At 38.6% G+C, this 26,573-nt stretch overlaps 4 protein-coding genes across 4 annotated transcripts in view; all 4 read right to left on the minus strand.

The window, feature by feature from the left end:
- LOC754279 (toll-like receptor 4) lies at nucleotides 1-855 on the minus strand. The gene has a single exon (XM_030979557.1). The coding sequence runs from the start codon at nucleotides 816-818 to the stop codon at nucleotides 21-23; it is 798 nt and encodes a 265-aa protein (XP_030835417.1). The 5' UTR covers nucleotides 819-855; the 3' UTR covers nucleotides 1-20.
- A 262-nt stretch (nucleotides 856-1,117) lies between these two features.
- Nucleotides 1,118-9,389, minus strand: LOC115921854. The gene is made up of 4 exons (XM_030980113.1): nucleotides 8,391-9,389; nucleotides 3,958-4,019; nucleotides 1,862-2,637; nucleotides 1,118-1,176 (listed from the first exon to the last, which is right to left on the minus strand). Exons 1-4 carry the CDS (start codon nucleotides 9,216-9,218, stop codon nucleotides 1,118-1,120), a joined length of 1,725 nt encoding a protein of 574 aa, XP_030835973.1. The 5' UTR covers nucleotides 9,219-9,389.
- A 5,767-nt stretch (nucleotides 9,390-15,156) lies between these two features.
- On the minus strand, nucleotides 15,157-17,888 carry LOC115921855 (toll-like receptor 3). Its single transcript, XM_030980114.1, has 2 exons — nucleotides 17,060-17,888; nucleotides 15,157-16,352 (listed from the first exon to the last, which is right to left on the minus strand). Exons 1-2 carry the CDS (start codon nucleotides 17,886-17,888, stop codon nucleotides 15,220-15,222), a joined length of 1,962 nt encoding a protein of 653 aa, XP_030835974.1. The 3' UTR covers nucleotides 15,157-15,219.
- Nucleotides 17,889-19,138: 1,250 nt separating this feature from the next.
- LOC764440 (follistatin-related protein 5) overlaps nucleotides 19,139-26,573 on the minus strand; it is a 62,002-nt gene continuing 54,567 nt past the window's right edge. Inside the window, exons 11-13 of the mRNA XM_030980115.1 lie at nucleotides 26,101-26,334; nucleotides 25,058-25,288; nucleotides 19,139-23,955 (exon numbers count right to left, since the gene is read on the minus strand). Coding sequence (XP_030835975.1) covers nucleotides 23,476-23,955; nucleotides 25,058-25,288; nucleotides 26,101-26,334 — 945 coding nt within the window. The 3' untranslated portion in view covers nucleotides 19,139-23,475. The remainder of the gene's footprint in view (nucleotides 23,956-25,057; nucleotides 25,289-26,100; nucleotides 26,335-26,573) is intronic.

Consider the following 26,573-nt stretch of genomic DNA (forward strand, 5'->3'; position numbering starts at 1 on the left):
GTTCCTACATGACTGTTATGCTACTCGTTTGGGATCAAGTCATTCGTCCTTAGATTAATGGTCAGATTTTTGGTCAATTCTTCCCAGAAATAATCCTGTTCTCTCACGTCCTCAGTCCAGTGAATATAGGGCCTGCCATCACTGAGATACAGCCTCGCCAAGAATGGCATTTCATCATCTGGGATGTCTTCGAGGAAGACCACAACTACGAATTCAGTCAGAGTGTCACTCACGTGGTCCATGGCCGTCCGGAACTTGAGTATGAACCAGTGGTCGTGCACAGCAGCTCTGCTAAGCAGTATGACGGTCTTGTAACTATGGCTCACCACGTAATCGACGGAATCTAAGTAATGCATATCCAACACAAGGTCTTCGTCACCAACGACGTTCCTCTGAAACTGTGGAAGCCGTTCTTCGAGAGCCGGTCGAAGCTGTTCGCGAATCCATTCTTCGTCATCGTCGTAGAAAATGATGTTCACGTCAAACTCGTAGTCATTGTGGTCTCGAGCGTCTCGCATCTCTTTGTACCCACATGCGGCCAGTCTCAGGAGAAAAAGCTTGTACCTCAACTGCCATCGGTAGTGATACAATAGCACGCTGATTACAACCAAGCTAATGGAGATGAGGGGAATCAGAGAATAAAGACTATTGTTTATCTTACAGAGTTCATTTGGATCAAAATCCATCAGGGGTTTCTTGCGAAGAGGCTCCAGAGATGCTGACGAACAGATAGTTTTATCCCTTTTTTTCAGGCGTATAGGTCCATTTAACCAATCAATGAGCCACTTTAGTTCACAGTTACATTCAATTGGGTTCATTGATAGATCAAGTGATGAAATGGAGGAAAAGATTGGCTTAAAAGTGCTTTGATAAACGCGCGTTAGTCTGTTGTTGGCCAAGGACAGATTTGTGAGATTCCAGTTACTTGAGAACATTAGCTCCTCCAAGTACGCGATATCGTTTCCTTTAAAGTTAATACTTTTTATTTGACCCAACCTCGACAAAACATCATCGTGAATATGCTGGATGTTGTTTCCTTTCAAACTCAACTTCTGAAGCGATTCCAACCCAGAGAAAACAAGAGGATGTAGATATCCAATTTTGCAATAATCTAGATTTAGCTCTTGTAAAACAGAGAGTTGCCCGAATATCCCTGGCGGTAGATCACTTCCCAAACTCAGGTAACGGTTACGACTCAAGTCCAAATGAATAAGATCCAATAAACCATCGAAGAGAGATGCGTTTGCATTTGTATTCCATAGGTTTATCAGGTTAAGCAAAGAGTCTTTCATGTTTAAATTAACGAGAGATTGTAAATGTCGAAATGATTCTCCTGGTCGCAAAGGAAGCAATTCTGAACGAAGATAGTTTAGGGAAAGTGATCTTAATATTGGGGTGTACAATTCCAGAACAGTTATACAACTATCACACAAATCAATGATTTGAATATTTTCAAGTCCCGAAAAGGCCGTCAGCTCAAAAACAGAAAGGTATCTGTTCCTGCTCATGTCTAGGAAAGTCAAATTTCCTAAACCACGAAATACAGATGCAGATATTTTTGTAAATAGATTACCGGATAAGTCAAACTCCGATAAGTCCACTGTCCAAGTCTGATTGTGAGGATTAATTTGTCTCACTCGGTTGTCGGTGATTGTAAGGACCTTTAATGCATTCATTCCCTCGAAAAAGTCTGGTTGAATTTCATCTATGGGGAGTTTGTTATCAGTGATGGTAAACTCTCTGAGTTTTGTCAAATTTGAGAAGACTAAAGGATGGAAGCTATTCAGTTCGTTAAATACTAAGTCCAGAACAGAGAGCGAAGAATCGCGCAGTGGATCAAAAAAACCTTTAGGAAACGCACCAACGGATCCTTCCATGATCGTGAGCACTTCGATGTCTGATTTTGAGATTCCGAGGATGATGTTCGCCAACACCTCGTCACTTAAAGGGTAGCCACCTAGCACCAAATAGCGAACACGTAGTGATGCGATCACATCAGGGTCTACTGATTGGATGGGGTTTTCCCTAATATTTAGAGTATCAGTGTGGCACTCGAAGGTGAATTTTTCAGCCGTAAGGTGTTGTAGTCGATTACCAGTCATGAGTACAATGTCGGCCTTGCCACAAGAACTTACATTGATGAAGGAGAGCTGGTTGTAGAACAGACGTGCAGTATCTAGATTTAGACTCCACTTTAGAATGTCATTGGGGAGCGATTTCAAGTTTGATGCCGTTAAATCGAGAATGGAAAGCTGTGACGACATCATAAAGACGCCTGTTGCTGGAAGCACAAGACCCCAGTTGAAGGAAAGAGACAGGTACAGTAAGGCCTTAAGGGGGTAAAAAGCGGCGGATTCTATCGCTCTTACATCGTTGTGAGAAATGTCCAAGGAGTTGATTAGAGGATATAATTCAAACGAGGAGTTCAAGAGTTTTGTGATATTGTTATGAGACAGGTCAAGCACCTCGGTATCCCCAGATAGACCCGTGGGAACCAATCCCAGACCTTTATTGCTGCAAGAAGCATTTTTCTGTTCAAGGTTCTGATCGCATCCATGGAAAGATTGATCCATGTCCAGTCTTAAGGATGTCATCGCCGAATCTCCATCGTGTCGATATAAAGATTGGAAGGACGAGCTGACGAGGAGACAAGCGACGAGCAATGGGGACAAGATTGAGCCGTTTGCCATGACTTTGATATAATTTGATCAAAGGTACACCGCTGTCGGATGATAATATATCGATCTTGAATATATGCTAACACAAGCTCATAGAAACATAACCAAATTGGTATTCTTTGCTGCAGACGGTCAGCCTGATTTTAAGCTGTGAAAAGGCGCTCGGAATCAGAATTGTACAATGTTTATTAATCAATGACTACAAATAGTTGTAAAGGTCAACAGGAAAAGCACATCATCTTGTCTTAAAGTTCCTCAAAAAGATCGCCTTTCCTAAGTTGGTTCTCAACTATTTATACTTATAGTATCTTCGTGTAAAAATGATTTGATATATATTTTTTCATCTGTACGAGGAAAATGACATTTATTCTGTCGTTATTTTACATCCTATGAGCAGCCATTTCCCATTAACCTTTACACATCTCAGGAAATCTGAAAGAAATGTCATGGTTTACAAACAAAAATAGATCCTCAAGCAATTATGAACGTTGTTCATACAGTGAATATCACGTCACTGATATAAAAAGACCCTACGAATGAGGAAGTTGGTATTTATTATTCTTAACATCTTATGTAATTTTTATCTATTAACTTCTAGCTCCCCCCCCCCCCCCCAAGCTCTACATCTCATATTCACAAAAAAGATCGATGACTGTATGACCAGTTAACTTTTCCTTTTGTCAATAGAAAATGTTACCAACATAAATGCAGCATTGTCTGGATGATCTAATGATAATTCAACTCATAATTTATGACATGCTCAAATCCTTAATCAATTTCAATTATCTACATTTGCCTCTACATACCCAGGAGAATTAGGAAACCTTGTAGGACGTCAAAGGCCTTTGTTTTAGTCATTGCCACATCCAGCTCTCACATTAACCTTAATTTTATGGTAGGAATAATCCCCAGGGAGTGGAGATGGTGCACACAGTGTGTATTTAAGAATCCGACGACCGGGGTAATAATGATATAATATTATCTAAAGTGACTCGTTCGTTCGTGTCTCCTTAGATCAAGATAGTTATGTAAAGTTCCTTAATTAAAATTAAATTAAATTAAATTAAGTTCTTCCATCGCCCGATTGCTGCAATGGCCGTTTCATTAACAAGGGCCAGGTCTTCATCTGTGCAATCCCGTTTCGCCGCACTGCAATATGTGGTCCATCGTCTGAGTCTCTCCGCAGTCGCAGAGAATATCTCCTTCATGGGCATAACCCCATCTTGCCATATTGACCTTACACCGTCCTATTCTCGTCCTCATTCGGTTTAGGCATTACCACTCCGGCCACTTCAGGTTAAGCCCTTCAATGAGTACGGGCTTGGCTGATGGTGGAGGATTCTGTTCAGGTGGTGGGACAGAATCAAGGAAGCTGTGTCGGGATATAAGTCGTTTGTGGGGTTGTAAGTATCCGTGTAGCGTGTGTCTGTCGCCTGCTTCATCCGTTCCTTTAGGCAGGTGTTAGTGCGCCTTTGGTTAGGAGATCCAATGCCAGCGAGGTGATATATCTCCTCAACTTTTGTCGGTTTCAGGCAGCCTGTTATCTTTCGATATGTGTTATTGAGTGTGGTGTCAAGCTTCTTCACATGAGCTGATCTGCTCCAAACTGGGCAAGCATATTCTGCGGATGACATGCAGGGCAACAGCTGCAGTTTGTACAGTTTTGGGGTCAGCGCCATAGTGTGAAGATGCTACATATAGCTTCCCGATGATGGCATTTCGAGATTCTACTTTGTCTATTGTCTTTTCGATGTGTTTCTTAAAGGAAAAAGTGCGATCGAGTTTTACACCTAGATACACTGGATGCTCGCAGTGGTTTAGCTGCACACTGTTCCACTTTAGCTTCAGTTCTCTCTTTGCCTCCCTGTTCTTCAAGTGGAAAACACACACCTGAGTCTTGGATGGGTTAGCCCGTACCCCGTAGGTAGTTTGCTCTGTAGTATTCCGAAAGGCTTGCAAGCGCTGTGTTGAAATGGAGTTCAACAGCTTCGAAGGTACTATGCTGGGCTGTGACTAAAGCTACTGGAAACAGTATATTCCGTATCAAGCATTATAATTCAGATTTATCATTTGTGTGTAACAAATAGATTTAAAGGAAAATGGGAAACTTTGAAACATGTTTATGTCGTGTAATATATATTAATCATATGTGAAGAACATTAGTGTTGTGTCAGGGATCGAACCCATGGCCTTTGTATATCCAGTCAAATACTCAATCTCGCAGGAGATAAGGATGGGGAGAGTAAGATGGTACGGTCATGTTGATAGGAGAGAGAAAAGCCATTGGCTTAAGAGAGCAACGAACTACCAGAATGCTGGCTCAAAACCATGTGGTAGACCTCGCAAAACCTGGAAAAAGACATTAGCGTATTTGATATAAGAGCATTTGACCTCACCCAGACAGATGCTGAAGACCGTAAGGTTTGGAGAAGTGCCATAAGGGAAAGGATACATCTGATCTCACAGCATAGGCAAAATGGACTCTAAACAATTTTGTTTCATAGATATCAACCAACAAACATAGCTATTTAAAACTTATTATTGTTTAAATATGACACCAGTTGTGGGTTGTCAAAGTCAGTGAGAAGACATGGGTTCCTGTTATAGCACACTCGTTCAGAACAAGCACAACCGTCTGAATGTGAGCACATGATGATGCTGCTGCTGCTGCTGATGATGATATCCTTAACTGCGTATACCCTCTCAGCCATTATCGATCTCCCTTCCTCTACAAATAATCTTCTACTTGAATAGATGGTATTTTGCTTTCATTTGGCTGTTTGAAGCATTGATTAACATTTACAAAGGTAAGTCTATTCCTGATACAGCCCTGTAAAACAAAGCTTAGCAACTGATTGTATGATTGATTTTTACGGTAGATTGCAGATAATGATTAATGTAATAAATTACAACAATTAATACTACGATGAAGAGCAAGGCTTTGTGTTAACTGCATCTGTAGCCTGATAATGATACTGATGATAGTGAATGAGAATATTAAGAAGACAATTCTGATGACAGTATAGTAGCGCGACTATACTACTACTACTACACACAGAGAAAAGTAGGTGTAAATTGACTCCAAATAGGGAGTAACTGCTTGTCACATAAGTAACACCCCAGGGAGTAAATTTAATCCCAAATGTAGGGAGTAAATAATTTTTGTTTCATAAGAAGGTGTAAATTTGCACCCCAAGGTTATGATTGTACTCCCTTTAAGGAGTGAAATTTGCACCCAATGGTGCTCATTTAACACCTTTTGGTTCCAATTTCATGAAAAATGGGTTCAAATTTACACCCGTGGCGTTGAATTTTATACCCTTTATGATCGTGGGGAGTAAATCTACACCCTTTTTATGCACAGCATCAACCAAGTGATCATCCCTCGAGTAATCATCCATGCTTCGTAATCACCTACAGTCACATATGGAAACGTTTGCTTGTATTTGTATCATAAAAGAAGTTGATCACAAACTGACTCCCACACGGTGTTGAGTGCTCAGGGGTCACAGGTCACGGGCTTCATTGGGCAGGTAGTTCCATTATGTGAATGGGTAAATTAACTATTACAAAATGAGGGGACACATTACATTGTACAATAGGGACACACATTGTTTTTATTGTGCAGAACATACTCTTTTATTGACTTACTTATTGCATGAAACTATAAAACCAAAATGCATTTTGTATTCTAACAATTGGAGTGCAAAGAATAATAACAGGTGAATGAAATGCATAAACACCACAAACACCTGGGGAGGAAGCATTCATAAATTTGAATACATATAGTTAATAAACGACTCCGATGAAACTATAAAACCAAAATGAAATTTGCGTTCTGGCAATTGGAGTACAAAGAATGATAGAAGGTGAATGAAATGCTTCAACAGAAACACAAACACCTGGGAAGCTAGGAAGCTTCCATACATTTTAATAATTTAGTTGATAAACGACTCCGCATGTGGACGTTTGTGTTGGAGCAGAAAGCAGTGGATTCTTAACAACACGAACCCATTTAACAGAATGTCGAAACGTAAATTAAATTTGGCGCGGTTGGAAAATGCATCTTTCTACCCTGCGACTTGAATGATATGATCCAGTAAAATAAAACAGTAAAATGGCTCTTATTTTAAAATTACTCATTAAATAACACCCAAAACTTCAGTGATATCAGAAAAAATATGTTAAATCTTACTAATAGTTAAAAAAATATGTATAAACTTTGTGAAAGTGTCGCATTTTACGATAAAAGACGCCGATTTAGCGAAGATGACGTCATTAGTGCGCTTGCATCAAGGAAATTCAAGGTCAAAAGGTCAATTCAGACACTGATAAGTTATTGGTCGAGTCTTTTTGTTTCCTTTATTCCGACAAAATTACACAATCAATCAAAACAAGTTTAATACCAAAAGAAAGCTAACGATTAGTATTTTCATTAACCGCTTGCCCCAAAGTCGCTTGACCACAGTGAAAGGACTGAGAGCTTGCGAGAGCGGCCAAAGTGTGATTGAAACTCGCTATTTGCTCTTCTCCAACGCAAAAAGGGACGACATTGTGCTGGATAAATGTATTTTTTCCGACAAAAGTACAGAAAATTTGCATATGGTCTTTTTATATTTTACTTTATGAAATGTTACCCGAGTGAATTCCGGGCGCCCCAACGCTGGGAAGTAACGCACATTTTAGAAAACTTCACTTTTTCATGGAAAAATGCTTATTTGTTCTATGCACGCAAGTCAGATTGAGCGGATGATACAACGTTTCCATATGTGATTCTCACCCTTTTGTCTACGTTTCACTGCTCTAAAGAAATCAGACCAGAATGTCGAGTTATATGTTAAAAGGCTTTAATGCTTACCTAAACAACAATTAGTGTGAACTCAACACAAGTGCAGACTGTAAGAACTAACTTATGGCTGGACGTATTGGATCAAATGTAATAGAATTATCTAAACGCACAATCCTGCCTTACCGAATATCTTCCCTTTACTTACACGTATAAGAAGACAATTATGTACTAGTTAGTAAAACAACACTTCTGCTAATTTCATTAAATTATCAAATATAACCTTCGGTACAACCCCTTATTCTTGATCGGATAACTTTCACACAAATAATATGCCCAAATGAAACATGATAATTTTCCTCTAACATGACTAAAATATGTGAATTATGCTAATTTTTCTTCATAAGGCAGTACCTATATTGACACGATGCGCCATTGCTGTATCGCATGCGCATATGTACTGATCAACCAGAGCTCGTCTGACTAAAATAGGGTGTAACATTACATCCCTCAAATATACACCCTTGCATATTTCCGTGTTTCACTCCCTAAAAGGTGTAATGAGGGGCGTCCTATTTTTCAATTTTGTTTTACTCCCCTGTTTTGCTTACTTATTTTATTTCTCTGTGTGTACTATCACTACTACGTCTACTACTACTACTACTACTACTACTATACTACTACTACTACTACTACTACTACTACTACTACTACTACTAATAATAATAATAATACTGCTGCTGCTACTACTACTGCTACTACCACTACTACTATACTTTTACCAGTTTCGTTACTAAAAACTATCCCACGTATTTCTAGATTTGTACATGACTGTTATGCTACTCGTTTGGGATCAAGTCATTCGTCCTTATATTTATGGTCAGATTTTTGGTCAATTCTTCCCAGAAATATTCTTGTCCTCTCACGTTCTCAGTCCAGTTAATATAGGGCCTGCCATCACTGAGATACAACCTCGCCAAGAACGGCATTTCATCATCTGGGATGTCTTCGAGGAAGACCACAACTACGAATTCAGTAAGAGTGTCGCTCACGTGGTCCATGGCCGTCCGGAACTTGAGTATGAACCAGTGGTCGAGCACAGCAGCTCTGCTAAGCACGACGATGGTCTTGTAACTATGACTTACCACGTAATCGACGGAATCTAAGTAATGCATACCCAACACAAGGTCTTCGTCACCAACGACGTTCCTCTGAAATTGTGGAAGCCGTTCTTCGAGAGCCGGTCGAAGCTGTTCGCGAATCCATTCTTCGTCATCGTCGTAGAAAATGATGTTCACGTCAAACTCGTAGTCATTGTGATCTCGAGCGTCTCGCATCTCTTTATATGCAAATGCGACCAGTTTCAGGAGAAAAAGCTTGTACCTCAACTGCCATCGGTAGTGATACACCAGCACGCTGATAACAACCAAGCCAATGGAGATGAGGGGAATCAGAGAATAAAGACTATTGTTTATCTTACAGAGTTCATTTGGATCAAAATCCATCAGGGATTTCTTACGAAGAGGCTCCAGGGATGCTAACGAACAGATAGTTTTGTCCTCATTTTTCAAGCGTATAGGTCCATTTAACCAATCAATGAGCCACTTTAGTTCACAGTTACATTCAATTGGGTTCATTGATAGATCAAGTGATGAAATGGAGGAAAAGATTGGCTTAAAAGTGCTTTGATAAACGCGCGTTATTCTGTTGTTGGCCAAGGACAGATTTGTGAGATTCCAGTTACTTGAGAACATTAGCTCCTCCAAGTACGCGATATCGTTTCCTTTAAAGTCGATACTTTTTATTTGACCCAACCCCGACAAAACATCATCATGAATATGCTGGATGTTATTTCCTTTCAAACTCAACTTCTGAAGCGATTCCAACCCAGAGAAGACAAGAGGATGTAGATATCCAATTTTGCAATAGTCTAGATTTAGCTCTTGTAAAACAGAGAGTTGCCCGAATATCCCTGGCGGTAAATCATTCGTAAAACACAGGAGAGGGTTACTACTTAAGTCCAAATGAATAAGATCTAATAATCCATCGAAAAGAGATGCGTTTGATGTTGCATTCCATATGTTCATCAGGAAAAGCCGAGAGTCTTTCATGTCTAAATTAACAAGGGACTGTATATGTTGAAACGATTTTCCTTTTCGCAAAGGAAGCAAGTCTGAACGAAGAGAGTTTAGGGAAAGTGACTTTAATATTGGGGCGTTCAATTCCAGGACAGTTATACGACTTCCGGACAAAACAATAGTTTGAATGTGGTCAAGTCCCGAAAAGGCCGTCAGCTTAAAGACAGACAGATATTTGTTCCAGCTCATGTCTAAGACAGTTAAGTTTCCTAAACCGCGAAATACAGATGGAGATATTTTTGTAAATAGATTACCGGATAAGTCAAACTCCGATAAATCCACTGTCCAATTCTGATTGTGAGGATTCATTTGTTTTACTTGGTTGTATTTGATTGTAAGGACCTTTAATCCCTTCATGCCGTCGAAAAAGTCTGGGTGAATTTCGTGTATAGGGCGAACGTTATAACTGAAACTGAATTGTTTGAGTTTTGTCAAATTTGAGAAAACTAAAGAATGAAGGCCATTTAGGTCGTTGCTGTAGAATTCCAGAAAAGAGAGAGACGAATTGCGAAGAGGCTCAAATAAACCCTTAGGAAACGCACCAACAGATCCTTCCACGATTGTAAGCCGTTCGATGTCTGATTTTGAGATTCCAAGGATGATGTTCGCCAACACCTCGTCACTTAAAGGGTAGCCACCTAGCACCAAATAGCGAACACGTAGTGATGCGATCACATGAGGGTCTACTAATTGGATGGGGTTTTCCCTAATATTTAGAGTATCAGTGTGGCACTCGAAGGTGAATTTTTCAGCCGTAAGGTGTTGTAGTCGATTACCAGTCATGAGTACAATGTCGGCCTTGCCACAAGAACTTACATTGATGAAGGAGAGCTGGTTGTAGAACAGACGTGCAGTATCTAGATTTAGACTCCACTTTAGAATGTCATTGGGGAGCGATTTCAAGTTTGATGCCGTTAAATCGAGAATGGAAAGCTGTGAAGACATCATAAAGACGCCTGTTGCTGGAAGCACAAGACCCCGGTTGAAGGAAAGAGACAGGTACAGTAAGCCCTTAAGGGGGTAAAAAGCGGCGGATTCTATCGCTCTTACATCGTTGTGAGAAATGTCCAAGGAGTTGATTAGAGGGTATAATTCAAACGAGGAGTTCGAGAGTTTTGTTATATTGTTATGAGACAGGTCAAGCACCTTGGTATGCCCGGAGAGATTCTGGGGAACCGTATCCAGTCCTTTATTGCTGCAAGAAGCATTTTTCTGTTCAAGGTTCTGATCGCATCCATGGAAAGATTGATCCATGTCCAGTCTTAAGGATGTCATCGCCGAATCTCCATCGTGTCGATATAAAGATTGGAAGGACGAGCTGACGAGGAGACAAGCGACGAGCAATGGGGACAAGATTGAGCCGTTTGCCATGACTTTGATATAATTTGATCAAAGGTACACCGCTGTCGGATGATAATATATCGATCTTGAATATATGCTAACACAAGCTCATAGAAACATAACCAAATTGGTATTCTTTGCTGCAGACGGTCAGCCTGATTTTAAGCTGTGAAAAGGCGCTCGGAATCAGAATTGTACAATGTTTATTAATCAATGACTACAAATAGTTGTAAAGGTCAACAGGAAAAGCACATCATCTTGTCTTAAAGTTCCTCAAAAAGATCGCCTTTCCTAAGTTGGTTCTCAACTATTTATACTTATAGTATCTTCGTGTAAAAATGATTTGATATATATTTTTTCATCTGTACGAGGAAAATGACATTTATTCTGTCGTTATTTTACATCCTACGAGCAGCCATTTCCCATTAACCTTTACACATCTCAGGAAATCTGAAAGAAATGTCATGGTTTACAAACAAAAATAGATCCTCAAGCAATTATGAACGTTGTTCATACAGTGAATATCACGTCACTGATATAAAAAGACCCTACGAATGAGGAAGTTGGTATTTATTATTCTTAACATCTTATGTAATTTTTATCTATTAACTTCTAGCTCCCCCCCCCCCCCCCAAGTTCTACATCTCATATTTACAAAAAAGATCGATGACTGTATGACCAGTTAACTTTTCCTTTTGTCAATAGAAAATGTTACCAACATAAATGCAGCATTGTCTGGATGATCTAATGATAATTCAACTCATAATTTATGACATGCTCAAATCCTTAATCAATTTCAATTATCTACATTTGCCTCTACATACCCAGGAGAATTAGGAAACCTTGTAGGACGTCAAAGGCCTTTGTTTTAGTCATTGCCACATCCAGCTCTCACATTAACCTTAATTTTATGGTAGGAATAATCCCCAGGGAGTGGAGATGGTGCACACAGTGTGTATTTAAGAATCCGACGACCGGGGTAATAATGATATAATATTATCTAAAGTGACTCGTTCGTTCGTGTCTCCTTAGATCAAGATAGTTATGTAAAGTTCCTTAATTAAAATTAAATTAAATTAAATTAAGTTCTTCCATCGCCCGATTGCTGCAATGGCCGTTTCATTAACAAGGGCCAGGTCTTCATCTGTGCAATCCCGTTCCGCCGCACTGCAATATGTGGTCCATCGTCTGAGTCTCTCCGCAGTCGCAGAGAATATCTCCTTCATGGGCATAACCCCATCTTGCCATATTGACCTTACACCGCCCTATTCTCGTCCTCATTCGGTTTAGGCATTACCACTCCGGCCACTTCAGGTTAAGCCCTTCAATGAGTACGGTCTTGGCTGATGGTGGAGGATTCTGTTCAGGTGGTGGGACAGAATCAAGGAAGCTGTGTCGGGATATAAGTCGTTTATGGGGTTGTAAGTATCCGTGTAGCGTGTGTCTGTCGCCTGCTTCATCCGTTCCTTTAGGCAGGTGTTAGTGCGCCTTTGGTTAGGAGATCCAATGCCAGCGAGGTGATATATCTCCTCAACTTTTGTCGGTTTCAGGCAGCCTGTTATCTTTCGATATGTGTTATTGAGTGTGGTGTCAAGCTTCTTCACATGAGCTGATCTGCTCCAAACTGGGCAAGCATATTCTGCGGATGACATGCAGAGGGCAACAGCTGCAGTTTGTACAGTTTTGGGGTCAGCGCCATAGTGTGAAGATGCTACATATAGCTTCCCGATGATGGCATTTCGAGATTCTACTTTGTCTATTGTCTTTTCGATGTGTTTCTTAAAGGAAAAAGTGCGATCGAGTTTTACACCTAGATACACTGGATGCTCGCAGTGGTTTAGCTGCACGCTGTTCCACTTTAGCTTCAGTTCTCTCTTTGCCTCCCTGTTCTTCAAGTGGAAAACACACACCTGAGTCTTGGATGGGTTAGCCCGTATAGTTTGCTCTGTAGTATTCCGAAAGGCTTGCAAGCGCTGTGTTGAAATGGAGTTCAACAGCTTCGAAGGTACTATGCTGGGCTGTGACTAAAGCTACTGGAAACAGTATATTCCGTATCAAGCATTATAATTCAGATTTATCATTTGTGTGTAACAAATAGATTTAAAGGAAAATGGGAAACTTTGGAACATGTTTATGTCGTGTAATATATTAATCATATGTGAAGAACATTAGTGTTGTGTCAGGGATCGAACCCATGGCCTTTGTATATCCAGTCAAATACTCAATCTCGCAGGAGATAAGGATGGGGAGAGTAAGATGGTACGGTCATGTTGATAGGAGAGAGAAAAGCCATTGGCTTAAGAGAGCAGCTAACTACCAGAATGCTGGCTCAAAACCATGTGGTAGACCTCGCAAAACCTGGAAAAAGACATTAGCGTATTTGATATAAGAGCATTTGACCCCACCCAGACAGATGCTGAAGACCGTAAGGTTTGGAGAAGTGCCATAAGGGAAAGGATACATCTGATCTCACAGCATAGGCAAAATGGACTCTAAACAATTTTGTTTCATAGATATCAACCAACAAACATAGCTATTTAAAACTTATTATTGTTTAAATATGACACCAGTTGTGGGTTGTCAAAGTCAGTGAGAAGACATGGGTTCCTGTTATAGCACACTCGTTCAGAACAAGCACAACCGTCTGAATGTGAGCACATGATGATGCTGCTGCTGCTGATGATGATGATATCCTTAACTGCGTATACCCTCTCAGCCATTATCGATCTCCCTTCCTCTACAAATAATCTTCTACTTGAATAGATGGTATTTTGCTTTCATTTGGCTGTTTGAAGCATTGATTAACATTTACAAAGGTAAGTCTATTCCTGATACAGCCCTGTAAAACAAAGCTTAGCAACTGATTGTATGATTGATTTTTACGGTAGATTGCAGATAATGATCAATGTAATAAATTACAACAATTAATACTACGATGAAGAGCAAGGCTTTGTGTTAACTGCATCTGTAGCCTGATAATGATACTGATGATAGTGAATGAGAATATTAAGAAGACAATTCTGATGACAGTATAGTAGCGCGATTATACTACTACTACTACACACAGAGAAAAGTAGGTGTAAATTGACTCCAAATAGGGAGTAACTGCTTGTCACATAAGTAACACCCCAGGGAGTAAATTTAATCCCAAATGTAGGGAGTAAATAATTTTTGTTTCATAAGAAGGTGTAAATTTGCACCCCAAGGTTATGATTGTACTCCCTTTAAGGAGTGAAATTTGCACCCAATGGTGCTCATTTAACACCTTTTGGTTCCAATTTCATGAAAAATGGGTTCAAATTTACACCCGTGGGGTTGAATTTTATACCCTTTATGATCGTGGGGAGTAAATCTACACCCTTTTTATGCACAGCATCAACCAAGTGATCATCCCTCGAGTAATCATCCATGCTTCGTAATCACCTACAGTCACTGATTCTCACCCTTTTGTCTACGTTTCACTGCTCTAAAGAAATCAGACCAGAATGTCGAGTTATATGTTAAAAGGCTTTAATGCTTACCTAAACAACAATTAGTGTGAACTCAACACAAGTGCAGACTGTAAGAACTAACCTATGGCTGGACGTATTGGATCAAATGTAATAGAATTATCTAAACGCACAATCCTACCTTACCGAATATCTTCCCTTTACTTACACGTATAAGAAGACAATTATGTACTAGTTAGTAAAACAACACTTCTGCTAATTTCATTAAATTATCAAATATAACCTTCGGTACAACCCCTTATTCTTGATCGGATAACTTTCACACAAATAATATGCCCAAATGAAACATGATAATTTTCCTCTAACATGACTAAAATATGTGAATTATGCTAATTTTTCTTCATAAGGCAGTACCTATATTGACACGATGCGCCATTGCTGTATCGCATGCGCATATGCACTGATCAACCAGAGCTCGTCTGACTAAAATAGGGTGTAACATTACATCCCTCAAATATACACCCTTGCATATTTCCGTGTTTTACTCCCTAAAAGGTGTAGTGAGGGGCGCCCTATTTTTCAATTTTGTTTTACTCCCCTGTTTTGCTTACTTATTTTATTTCTCTGTGTGTACTATCACTACTACTTCTACTACTACTACTACTACTACTATACTACTACTACTACTACTACTACTACTAATAATAATAATAATAATACTGCTGCTGCTACTACTACTGCTACTACTACTACTACTACTATACTTTTACCAGTTTCGTTACTAAAAACTATCCCACGTATTTCTAGATTTGTACATGACTGTTATGCTACTCGTTTGGGATCAAGTCATTCGTCCTTATATTTATGGTCAGATTTTTGGTCAATTCTTCCCAGAAATATTCTTGTCCTCTCACGTTCTCAGTCCAGTGAATATAGGGCCTGCCATCACTGAGATACAACCTCGCCAAGAACGGCATTTCATCATCTGGGATGTCTTCGAGGAAGACCACAACTACGAATTCAGTAAGAGTGTCGCTCACGTGGTCCATGGCCGTCCGGAACTTGAGTATGAACCAGTGGTCGAGCACAGCAGCTCTGCTAAGCACGACGATGGTCTTGTAACTATGACTTACCACGTAATCGACGGAATCTAAGTAATGCATACCCAACACAAGGTCTTCGTCACCAACGACGTTCCTCTGCAATTGTGGAAGCCGTTCTTCGAGAGCCGGTCGAAGCTGTTCGCGAATCCATTCTTCGTCATCGTCGTAGAAAATGATGTTCACGTCAAACTCGTAGTCATTGTGATCTCGAGCGTCTCGCATCTCTTTATACGCAAATGCGACCAGTTTCAGGAGAAAAAGCTTGTACCTCAACTGCCATCGGTAGTGATACAACAGCACGCTGATAACAACCAAGCCAATGGAGATGAGGGGAATCAGAGAATAAAGACTATTGTTTATCTTACAGAGTTCATTTGGATCAAAATCCATCAGGGATTTCTTACGAAGAGGCTCCAGGGATGCTAACGAACAGATAGTTTTGTCCTCATTTTTCAAGCGTATAGGTCCATTTAACCAATCAATGAGCCACTTTAGTTCACAGTTACATTCAATTGGGTTCATTGATAGATCAAGTGATGAAATGGAGGAAAAGATTGGCTTAAAAGTGCTTTGATAAACGCGCGTTATTCTGTTGTTGGCCAAGGACAGATTTGTGAGATTCCAGTTACTTGAGAACATTAGCTCCTCCAAGTACGCGATATCGTTTCCTTTAAAGTCGATACTTTTTATTTGACCCAACCCCGACAAAACATCATCATGAATATGCTGGATGTTATTTCCTTTCAAACTCAACTTCTGAAGCGATTCCAACCCAGAGAAGACAAGAGGATGTAGATATCCAATTTTGCAATAGTCTAGATTTAGCTCTTGTAAAACAGAGAGTTGCCCGAATATCCCTGGCGGTAAATCATTCGTAAAACACAGGAAAGGGTTACTACTTAAGTCCAAATAAATAAGATCTAATAATCCATCGAAAAGAGATGCGTTTGATGTTGCATTCCATATGTTCATCAGGAAAAGCCGAGAGTCTTTCATGTCTAAATTAACAAGGGACTGTATTGTTGAAACGATTTTCCTTTTCGCAAAGGAAGCAAGTCTGAACGAAGAGAGTTTAGGGAAAGTGACTTTAATATTGGGGCGTTCAATTCCAGGACAGTTATACGACTTCCGGACAAAACAATAGTTTGAATGTGGTCAAGTCCCGAAAAGGCCGTCAGCTTAAAGACAGACAGATATTTGTTCCAGCTCATGTCTAAGACAGTTAAGTTTCCTAAACCGCGAAATACAGATGGAGATATTTTTGTAAATAGATTACCGGATAAGTCAAACTCCGATAAATCCACTGTCCAATTCTGATTGTGAGGATTCATTTGTTTTACTTGGTTGTATTTGATTGTAAGGACCTTTAATCCCTTCATGCCGTCGAAAAAGTCTGGGCGAATTTCGTGTATAGGGCGAACGTTATAACTGAAACTGAATTGTTTGAGTTTTGTCAAATTTGAGAAAACTAAAGAATGAAGACCATTTAGGTCGTTGCTGTAGAATTCCAGAAAAGAGAGAGACGAATTGCGAAGAGGCTCAAATAAACCCTTAGGAAACGCACCAACAGATCCTTCCACGATTGTAAGCCGTTCGATGTCTGATTTTGAGATTCCGAGGATGATGTTCGCCAACACCTCGTCACTTAAAGGGTAGCCACCTAGCACCAAATAGCGAACACGTAGTGATGCGATCACATCAGGGTCTACTGATTGGATGGGGTTTTCCCTAATATTTAGAGTATCAGTGTGGCACTCGAAGGTGAAATTTTCAGCCGTTAGGTGTTGTAGTCGATTACCAGTCATGTTTACAGTGTCGGCCTTGCCACAAGAACTTACATTGATGAAGGAGAGCTGGTTGTAGAACAGACGTGCAGTATCTAGATGTAGACTCCATTTTAGAATGTCATTGGGGAGCGATTTCAAGTTTGATGCCGATAAATCGAGAATGGAAAGCTGTGTAGACATCATAAAGACGCCTGTTGCTGGAAGCACAAGACCCCAGTTGAAGGAAAGAGACAGGTACAGTAAGCCCTTAAGGGGGTAAAAAGCGGCGGATTCTATCGCTCTTACATCGTTGTGAGAAATGTCCAAGGAGTTGATTAGAGGATATAATTCAAACGAGGAGTTCAAGAGTTTTGTGATATTGTTATGAGACAGGTCAAGCACCTCGGTATCCCCAGATAGACCCGTGGGAACCAATCCCAGACCTTTATTGCTGCAAGAAGCTTTTTTCTGTTCAAGGTTCTGATCGCATCCATGGAAAGATTGATCCATGTCCAGTCTTAAGGATGTCATCGCCGAATCTCCATCGTGTCGATATAAAGATTGGAAGGACGAGCTGACAAGGAGACAAGCGACGAGTAATGGGTACAAGATTGAGCCGTTTGCCATGACTTTAATATATCACCTCTAAAAAAGGAAAGGTACACCGCTGTCGGATGATAATATATCGATCTTGAATATGTACTAACACAAGCTCATAAAAGCATAAACAAATTGTTATATTTTGCTGCAGACGGTCAGCTTGCTTTTTAGAATTAGAATTGTACAATGTTTATTAATCAATGACTACAAATGGTTGTATAGGTCAACAGGAAAAGCACATTATCCTGTCTTAAATTTCCTCAAAAAGATCACCTTTTTCTAAGTTGGTTCTCAGCTATTATTATAGTATCTTCGTGTAAAAAGGATTTGATATAATGTCAACTGTACGAGAAATATGATAACATCCTGTCGTTATTTCATATCAAATGAGCAGCCATTTCCCATTGACATTTACGCATCTGAGGAAATCAGAATATTGACATGGTTATGAACAATAGGAGATCATTTGAGCAATCTATTTCCTCATCTCTTTGTTTCACATTCTACATTTTGGCTATGGATTTATTGTTTAAAGGTAAAGACCAGTATTGGAAACGCCCCAATTTCAAAAAATGAAATGGAAGCTCTTATTCCCAATCATGTGAGAGAATATGTTTTGACTAATACATGATGATAACAAATTTGCCGGGAAACCGCCTACTAATTCATATATTTGGTAAATTTGTTTCTCTCATGGTCTGTGAGAGATATAGGGTAGTCCCATACACATCTTTCTGTGTATAGTGCTTGTAACTTTACGAAGAATGGGCCAAATTTCTTATCATTTTGATGATTCCAGAACCTTGCAGATGCTAGATGCTAGATGATCAACCTTTTCTGATCGATTCCACAACGTTTCTTTCACAATGCAATCGCATGACCATAACTGGTCTTTACCTTTAAGCACTGATCATTGCTTATCATGTTGATTATATGGAGGAGTAAGAATACAAATTAACTTGAATTTTATCAATGACATGTAGTGTGTACTCCGAATCATTAATTAACAGATTGAAGGAACTTATATTTTCACTGAAATAACATCTGGAAAAGTTCTGAACTTTCATTTCTATTTTCAAGAACAATCGACTAACTATGCCTTTGTGTTCCTAGGAATGTTTATCATATTTCTCGTCTTCCAATTATACGGTATTTAGGAGGGAGTAATTAGGGAGATGTGTATACAGAGAGAGAGAGACACACACACACACACACACACACACGTTAAAAGAGAGGGACTGGGGAGAAGCATATGCAAAAACGTACACAACGAGCTCTTTTTAGACACATTCTTTTATTAATCACTTTATCACAAAAGCATTTTAATTTTACCGATTATTGTTTTCAATAACATAAATCATGAGACGCTTAGTATCAAATAGACATGAAAGATGAAAACGAAAAAAAAATCCCAACATGCAACATTTCATAATAGATAAGATGAAAAACCTGCAGTATATTTTTGAATTTCGGATGCGTGACATGCTTTCAGTATATTCAACTGAATGGTATGCTGGATTAGAATTTATCCTTTTATCTATGTATATAGATATCAACATGCACATTATCTTCTTTTCTTAAAGAACAAAGAATCTTACTTTACGACTTTGACCACACCCTTTTACGTCCCATCTACATATCAAACATCATGAATAACTTGATGTAACTTTAAAAATTAAAAACAAAAACTTAAACATTCTATACCATAAGTCATGTAAACTTAGTACGCCTTCAGTCCTAAAATTGTTGTTTGAAAAATGTTTCGAATTTCTAATCATTCTTCATGTATAAGACATCTGTTCGGATCCTGAAGGGATTTACTCCGTGTTAAAATGAGTAAACGCCCTTCTTGCTTCAACGCGTTATCTCCTCGTAGTTACATGTCATAACTCTACACCGACTATTCCCTTTTTCATCCCTCAATTTAAGTACACATACACCTTCGTTCCAACCTAGATGGATTAATCTTTCAATTAGATATCTCACGTGATTATGGTCAAGAGAAAACTATCACATCGCTATTAGTTTTGCAAGGGCAAATTATTAATTTGGTCGCGTGAAACACCATATCCTCTTCTTTTGTTTTTTAAAGAATGTAAAATATCTCCATCTGCAAGTTAATCGTGACTCTACGAAATAAAGACAAGTTACGCACAAATATTGATCTCATGAACATGGAATTGTAGGTCATTTCCAGACAATGCCTTCACGAAATAAACCATGAGAAGAAAAGCAACAAATGAAACAATGGTCAAACATTTGTCGGTACATAGTCACTCGTGTCTTAGTCTTTGTTTTTCTCCAAGCCTGTATATTCCCTGGTCAATCATTCTAAAATCAGTATCCGACATCAAATATACAAAAAACGAGACAATAACTGAAACTGTTAGTCACATCATTCTACCTTTTTTCCTGGTTATACATGTTATAACATGGACTATAAACCAACCAATAAAAACTGAGTATAGGACTTGACTATTCTACAAAACACATGAATACAATAAATGCTAGTTCTTTATTCGTCTACCATTTTCATTTTCATTTAATGATAAGACGATTCACGAATACAATTATGCTGAAAAGATTCACCAACCCTCGAACTTGGTCTCCATTTTAAAGTAACCTAACCAATCTCAACTTTTCCCGTTAACGAAATTCTAAATCGTGACAAAAGATATAATCACTTTGAAGAAAAAAAATCTCAAGTGATAATGTTAATCTTTTTCAGATGTTTCTATATTTTTAATTCTCTCACGTGACTACCGGAACAAAAAAATTATTAAGAGAGAGATTCGTTGTATAAAATCCTTGGCTAATACACAAATTTTCACACGGTTGAAATCAAAACCAAATAATTCATAAGATGGACTTAAATACTATTTCTAGAATATAATTATTTCACCTATAAAGTAAACTCTAATATTACAATCCTGCCTACCTTCATTACGTTCAATATGACCGAGCTATACTCTAAGACCATTCTTTGTAATCCTTGCTACTTATTGTCTTATTGTCTAAACTAAATCTATATCTTCTCTAACTACAAAATACTTAATAGCAAAACATATCACAAAACACTTGTACATGATAAAAGAAAACTACTTTGAAGGAACTTACCCGATAAATGGTCTCCTGTTGCAATTTATTTAATCGTAAGAATATTAGAAAGTTGATAACCGCAGCTTCTAAAGATACATTTTACTGTACTTTTGTACTGACACAGGCAAAGTACAACTCCTATGTATTTTGTATGTATATTATTTGTAATTATACGACAAGTGCATGAAGCTACACGGGTTTCTTTGGTGAATGTAGAGTTGAATTTTGAAGGTACTATTGAACATTTAGAGCAAATACGAAAGAGGGCATAATTTTGCTTGAATCAATTCAGTTTGCTTCACAAAACAATGTGTAAACTTTTAACAGGTTGCTAACCATTTCATGAAGTTGATGACATTCAAGGGGATAAACTATATAATTTGTTTATACTTTTGTTATCCCTTCACTTATTTTGATTGTACATATATCATTTTGTACACTTTAATTAATTTCATTTTTTGTGGAAATAAATTCAAATGTACATTGTATGACGCATGGAAAAGTTTGTTTGTTTATCGTTCACGCCTTTGTAAAAACGCCAGTTCTGCAAACGCTCAGACACATTTTGTATCAAATATATCTGCTGTATCATTTTTTGGATCAATTTTGTTGAAATATTTTCTTTTTCTTTTTGCTCTTGTTGGTGCTCATGATCTTAAATGTGAGACAAACATTGTTCGAGTCCCGCTGCGGCATTAATGTCCTTTGGAAAGATATTAATCTACGTTTGCCACTCTCCATCCAGGTTTAATAAATGGGTACACGATAGGAATAAATTCATTGAATGCTTGAGCGCCTCATCATGGTAGTTCAGCTAAAGCAAGGGTAATAATATGATTGCAGAGCCCTCATGCATTGAGAACAGTATTACTGATGAGATTAAACTACACTAGACATGTTATTATTGTAGTTATCATTATAAATAATTTTTTAATAATTATAAAGGGGCCCGGAATTCGCGAATGCCTTCCCATGTCAAATAGTACCTTGAATACTCAAAGGCAAAGTTGGTTGTTATAGGAATTAATTTGTGATACGCTACAATAATATTTTTTCTCTATATATTATGAATTTACTGCGCAGAATATGACATTGAAAGTTTCATGCAATGCATCCATTTAATACTCAGAAATACTTGTGTATTTGCCATGCTTGTGGTTAGGTATTGTTTAGATATACGATAAACGAGCGCATTTCACAAGCAACCGATTGTGATTCTATTGACACATTTTGAACATCATGTACCATATACCAGAAACAAACTAAGGGATTATGACTTGTGTATACATATACTTACATACACTTTTGCCACATTAGACATTAATGATTTCTTATAATCGTTATCATTTAACGAACGAAGCACGTAGTTATTAAGTATACACTGAATAAGTGATATATATATGTTTACAATCGAATATGAACGACGAACATAAAGTATATTACTCGATCATTGATAAGAAAGTGCTCAATAATATACAGTGGTCTAGAAATAAATGGACCCTATACTAAACATTTTGCATCGCCGCAAATATGGTTTTGAGGAAGTACAGAGTGTCCAAATGATATTTTATACCTTAATTATTTACAAGCTGGAGTTCTGCAGAGTGAGAAAAAAAAATAGAATATAAAAAAACGAACAAAATACTACTCATAATGTTCGCGTTATGTGACATGGCAATTATACCAGTTTTCATCTATCTAATTTTCTATCTAAAAACGTATCTGTAAGGGCATTCTATAAAGCCCTACATATTAAATTTTGACTTAGTTGAACTTCACTAGATTTACAGTTATTTACATATTCTTAAACCATTACCCGCGGGGTTAATAATACTATTCTTATCGATATAATCCAAGTAAATCATATACAAATATAATCATATATCACAAAACCAAACATATAGAGTAAAATAAACATTATGCTTCAAACATTACTTACAACTATATGATTTCATACTCATTAGAGAGTAGTCATTGTATTTTCTTTCAACGTACAGGGCTGTTTACACCACCAAAAAACGGACCGTGGCGCGCACAAAATCGTGATATTTTTCGCAGTGTAAACAGCCTCTTTAAGAGCAGTACTTAGTCGTGTAAGAGTCCAAGCAAAAAATATTATTATATCATCCTCCTTCTCACTATAGTACAACATAAAATTCAATTTCCTTCAAAATCTACATCTAAAATAAAACTTTAATTATTTACATAATAATCAATAATTTGCATGCCGCATTGTAATCATTCTCTGCTAAACCATAACGGTAAGTACTAGATATCATTTGCAACAAAAAAAATATGCTCTTCCACTAACTATAATACATTGCACATAATAACGAGCAAACCAAATGTATACATACGAACATAATCCATCTACATCTCTTAAAATGCATAGAATCCAGATAACAGAAATAGAAAATAGTCGCGAATATTATGAGCCTACCCTGGAAGGGTAACACAAAGTCTCTCATTTTTTTTTAACGAGAGAAATTTTATGATTACTTTTCTAAACCGATGTCTAACATTTTCCAATCCAGACAATGACGTTAGCTACGGCAATATCCTCGATGTCGCAATGAACCTTTCGTAGTAGGCCATTGATGACGATTTCATGGTTAGCTGCGGGTGTGACAAGGTAAGGATCGAAGAAGCCGCTGTTGACGATCCTACGATTGCGACTGTCCCATGGCCAGTCCTCGTCGTCGATCGGGGTTTGGACACCGGTGATGGTCTTCACGAACCCGCTTTCGAGATCAATGAACAGGACGTCGGGTTGGTCACGTGATGTGGCGAAGACGTCGTAGGTGTGGGAGGTCTTGCTCGGGAAGAAGCCGACGTCGCTGATTCGGAGATTGGTCTTGACTTCGAATGCCGTCTTGATCTTGCCAGACTCGGAGAGGACCTTCTGGACATGGACGTACTGGTGGTTGGCATCGACGCTGATGATGTACCGGCCGTCTGGTGAGACGTACGGACGACCTCGGATACCCTCGTTGACCTAATCAAAGAAGAACATTGATATTTAAGATATGGTAACAACAATAATAATGATAATAACTACATTTATACTGCGCACGTATCTATCCCATGGGGTGCTCAAGGCGCCTACAAAGTAGTGTTATTAACCTGGCTTTGGCCCAGCTGCCCTAAAGCGCTAAATGCACTCAATTAATCAATTCCTATCATGTACCCATTACTACACATAGGTGGATAACAGCAAATGTGGATTACAGTCCTGCTGAAGGTACAGATTAGTGTACGAAAGAAGTCTACGCATGAGAAGAATTAATGAACGTATGTAACAACACTTATTAGTCGTTTTTTTAGTTTTATGAATCCCTTTATAAGTCAGTTGATGAGGAAGGTGATAAGTTGAATCGTATAAGTAAGTAGTGTACAATAATACTCCTTAGCTCATCTCGGTAGACTATAATTCATCGTTGGGGGTATAAAATACTTTGTATGTTATTATGTTTCTTAGGAAATATATAAATATCATGGTGATCTGACACAGTCCCTTTCAAGAACAAAACCATAGCTATTGGTCAAAGTTAGATTCCCAAATCCTACATGATGAATGAAATGTAAGTTTCCAAATAGTTTATGAAATATACCATTTGCAACAAACTGTTAACGTTTATCTAAAACCGTTGCTTAAAGATTATGTGCAAAATGTGGGCATTGAAAATAAACAACACAGGAGTGCCAAACAAGAAGGCAACGCCTGAGATTTCCAATTTGAACGACGTTATTGACATAATTGTCATTGGCCTTTGTTACATTACGCCAACACAGTTGATTGCATAGGAAGGCCTGCATGCGCAAAATTCTCTCTGCACAAAAAATGACCAGGGTTACAAAAGTAGCAAATTTGTAAACGACATTGCCTCACAAAATAGCTGTAAAGCAAACATTTTTTCCTAAATTGATGATCTTGTTGCTTTTTTATTCGGAAAAAGTCCTCACTCAATGTCTATAACAAACCAAATGAATGACTTTGTGTCAATAATATCCGATTGGAATCGCAGATCTTAGGTGTTGCGTTCCTTGTGACCCACATGGCATAAGAAGACTGTCATATTACCAAGAATGTATCTTACCTTGATGACACTATCTGTCAAGTAATCCAGGACCAATTGCTTGGCTGGGACTGTTTCACTTCCGGCACAGTTGATAACGACACTTCCGCCGATGGCGACAAAGTTAAGTGCTTCCGGGTGACAGTTGTATGCGGTGAGGTCAATGAGAGCAACGCGTTCCATACGGACGAGGTCTATCTTATGGAGACCGAGTTGGTTGTGATGTACAATGTATCCAAAGTTCATAGTGCCCTGAGAGAGAGAATGGAATCTTGTGGTCAGCATGTGAAGAAGTGAGAAGGAGCCTTTGCAATCTTGATCGGATTATACTAAAGAGGAGTCGATTTCGTAGAAGCAGTCAAGGTCATTCAGGACCCTGTTTCACGGTTATGTATAATAAGATACGATACTTGTTACAAGCTACTGAAATCCTTGCATTTGATTGGCTATAAACAGAATTGTCATAGATCTGTGGCAGTTGTTATTTTAGGAAACAGGGTCCCAGAGTTATTTCAAAACAGGAAGGTGCAGATGAAGCCTCGATCGAGGCACAGATTTCACTTTTGACATATTATTACGCGATCCCAGAGATTTTCGAGAATATTTGCTCGAGGTTAATACAATGCTTTAGGGTATATCTTGCAGAAAGCATGTTCGGTTTACATCATGTCAATGTCATGTTCGCATTTTTCAATAGGTGTTAGATCATTAATTCGTCGCTGTTTTCACGAAGTGACGGTAGTGAAAAAAAATTGCATTCACTTTGCGTTACGATTTTCCTCACTACCGTCACTTCGTGAAAACAAGGACGAATTGTTGGAATAGTCGTAGGTTGATTTTTAATGAGGTCTTTGCAATTTTGTACATGAGGATGACGATGAGGACTCGCAAATTATTGTTCACCGTTCCCGTAACTGAACCTTATCTTTAATCGTGTGCAAGTTAATCTATCAAGTTGAACATGATACAATCAGTAAGTGAATTAACATCGTTGAAGTAAATTTTTGTTACGACGCTTAAGTTTTCGTCGAAAAACATAGGGGAAAATGAATTACAAAACCAACCTGCTTAGGAATTTGTTCCCTTGGGATGAAGAGACCTTCGACCAGCTCAAATGTGTGTCCTACAGGCTCGGTGTGGATTGTATGGTGAGGTCCTGGTTGACCAGCGGATTTGATGACCATGATGGACTGACGCCCTGCCTTAGCTTCCTCCTCCGATCGCCGACATAGCACCCACAGTGAGTCCACGTGTTCTACGTATTGGAGAGATACCGGCTGGCCGTCTGTACTAATCACCTGTGTGAGTTATGAATCGAGGTAAACTTGAGCTTATGCAGCCTGTACTTCATTGCAATGAAATTAAGACGTGAACAAATAACTTCATTGCCATTATAGCGAATAGCTCGCAAAAACAGATTATAGAATAATTTATTTGGGGACAAGAACTTTACAACCACTCTTTAAATACCAACGACTAACATAGGCCAACCAATCGAAAGAAGATTCTTTTTTAGAAGAGGAAGGCCAATAAAGTG

Source organism: Strongylocentrotus purpuratus, unplaced genomic scaffold, assembly GCF_000002235.5.
Source record: "Strongylocentrotus purpuratus isolate Spur 01 unplaced genomic scaffold, Spur_5.0 spur5_scaffold_10, whole genome shotgun sequence".
NCBI lineage: Eukaryota > Metazoa > Echinodermata > Echinoidea > Camarodonta > Strongylocentrotidae > Strongylocentrotus > Strongylocentrotus purpuratus.

Bases quoted from the DNA above. Each gene is read 5' to 3' on its own strand.
- LOC754279 (XM_030979557.1), bottom strand. From the start codon at position 818: ATGAACCCAATTGAATGTAACTGTGAACTAAAGTGGCTCATTGATTGG.
- LOC115921854 (XM_030980113.1), bottom strand. From the start codon at position 9,218: ATGTTCTCAAGTAACTGGAATCTCACAAATCTGTCCTTGGCCAACAAC. The intron at 4,020-8,390 runs GTGAGAGGACAA...CCACCTGAACAG, and splicing joins ATATTAACTGGACTGAGAAC to AATCCTCCACCATCAGCCAA. The intron at 2,638-3,957 runs GTAATGCCTAAA...TCTCCTCGTCAG, and splicing joins AACCTGAAGTGGCCGGAGTG to CTCGTCCTTCCAATCTTTAT.
- LOC115921855 (XM_030980114.1), bottom strand. From the start codon at position 17,888: ATGGCAAACGGCTCAATCTTGTACCCATTACTCGTCGCTTGTCTCCTT. The intron at 16,353-17,059 runs GTGCGTTTCCTA...ATTTACCGCCAG, and splicing joins AATCGTGGAAGGATCTGTTG to GGATATTCGGGCAACTCTCT.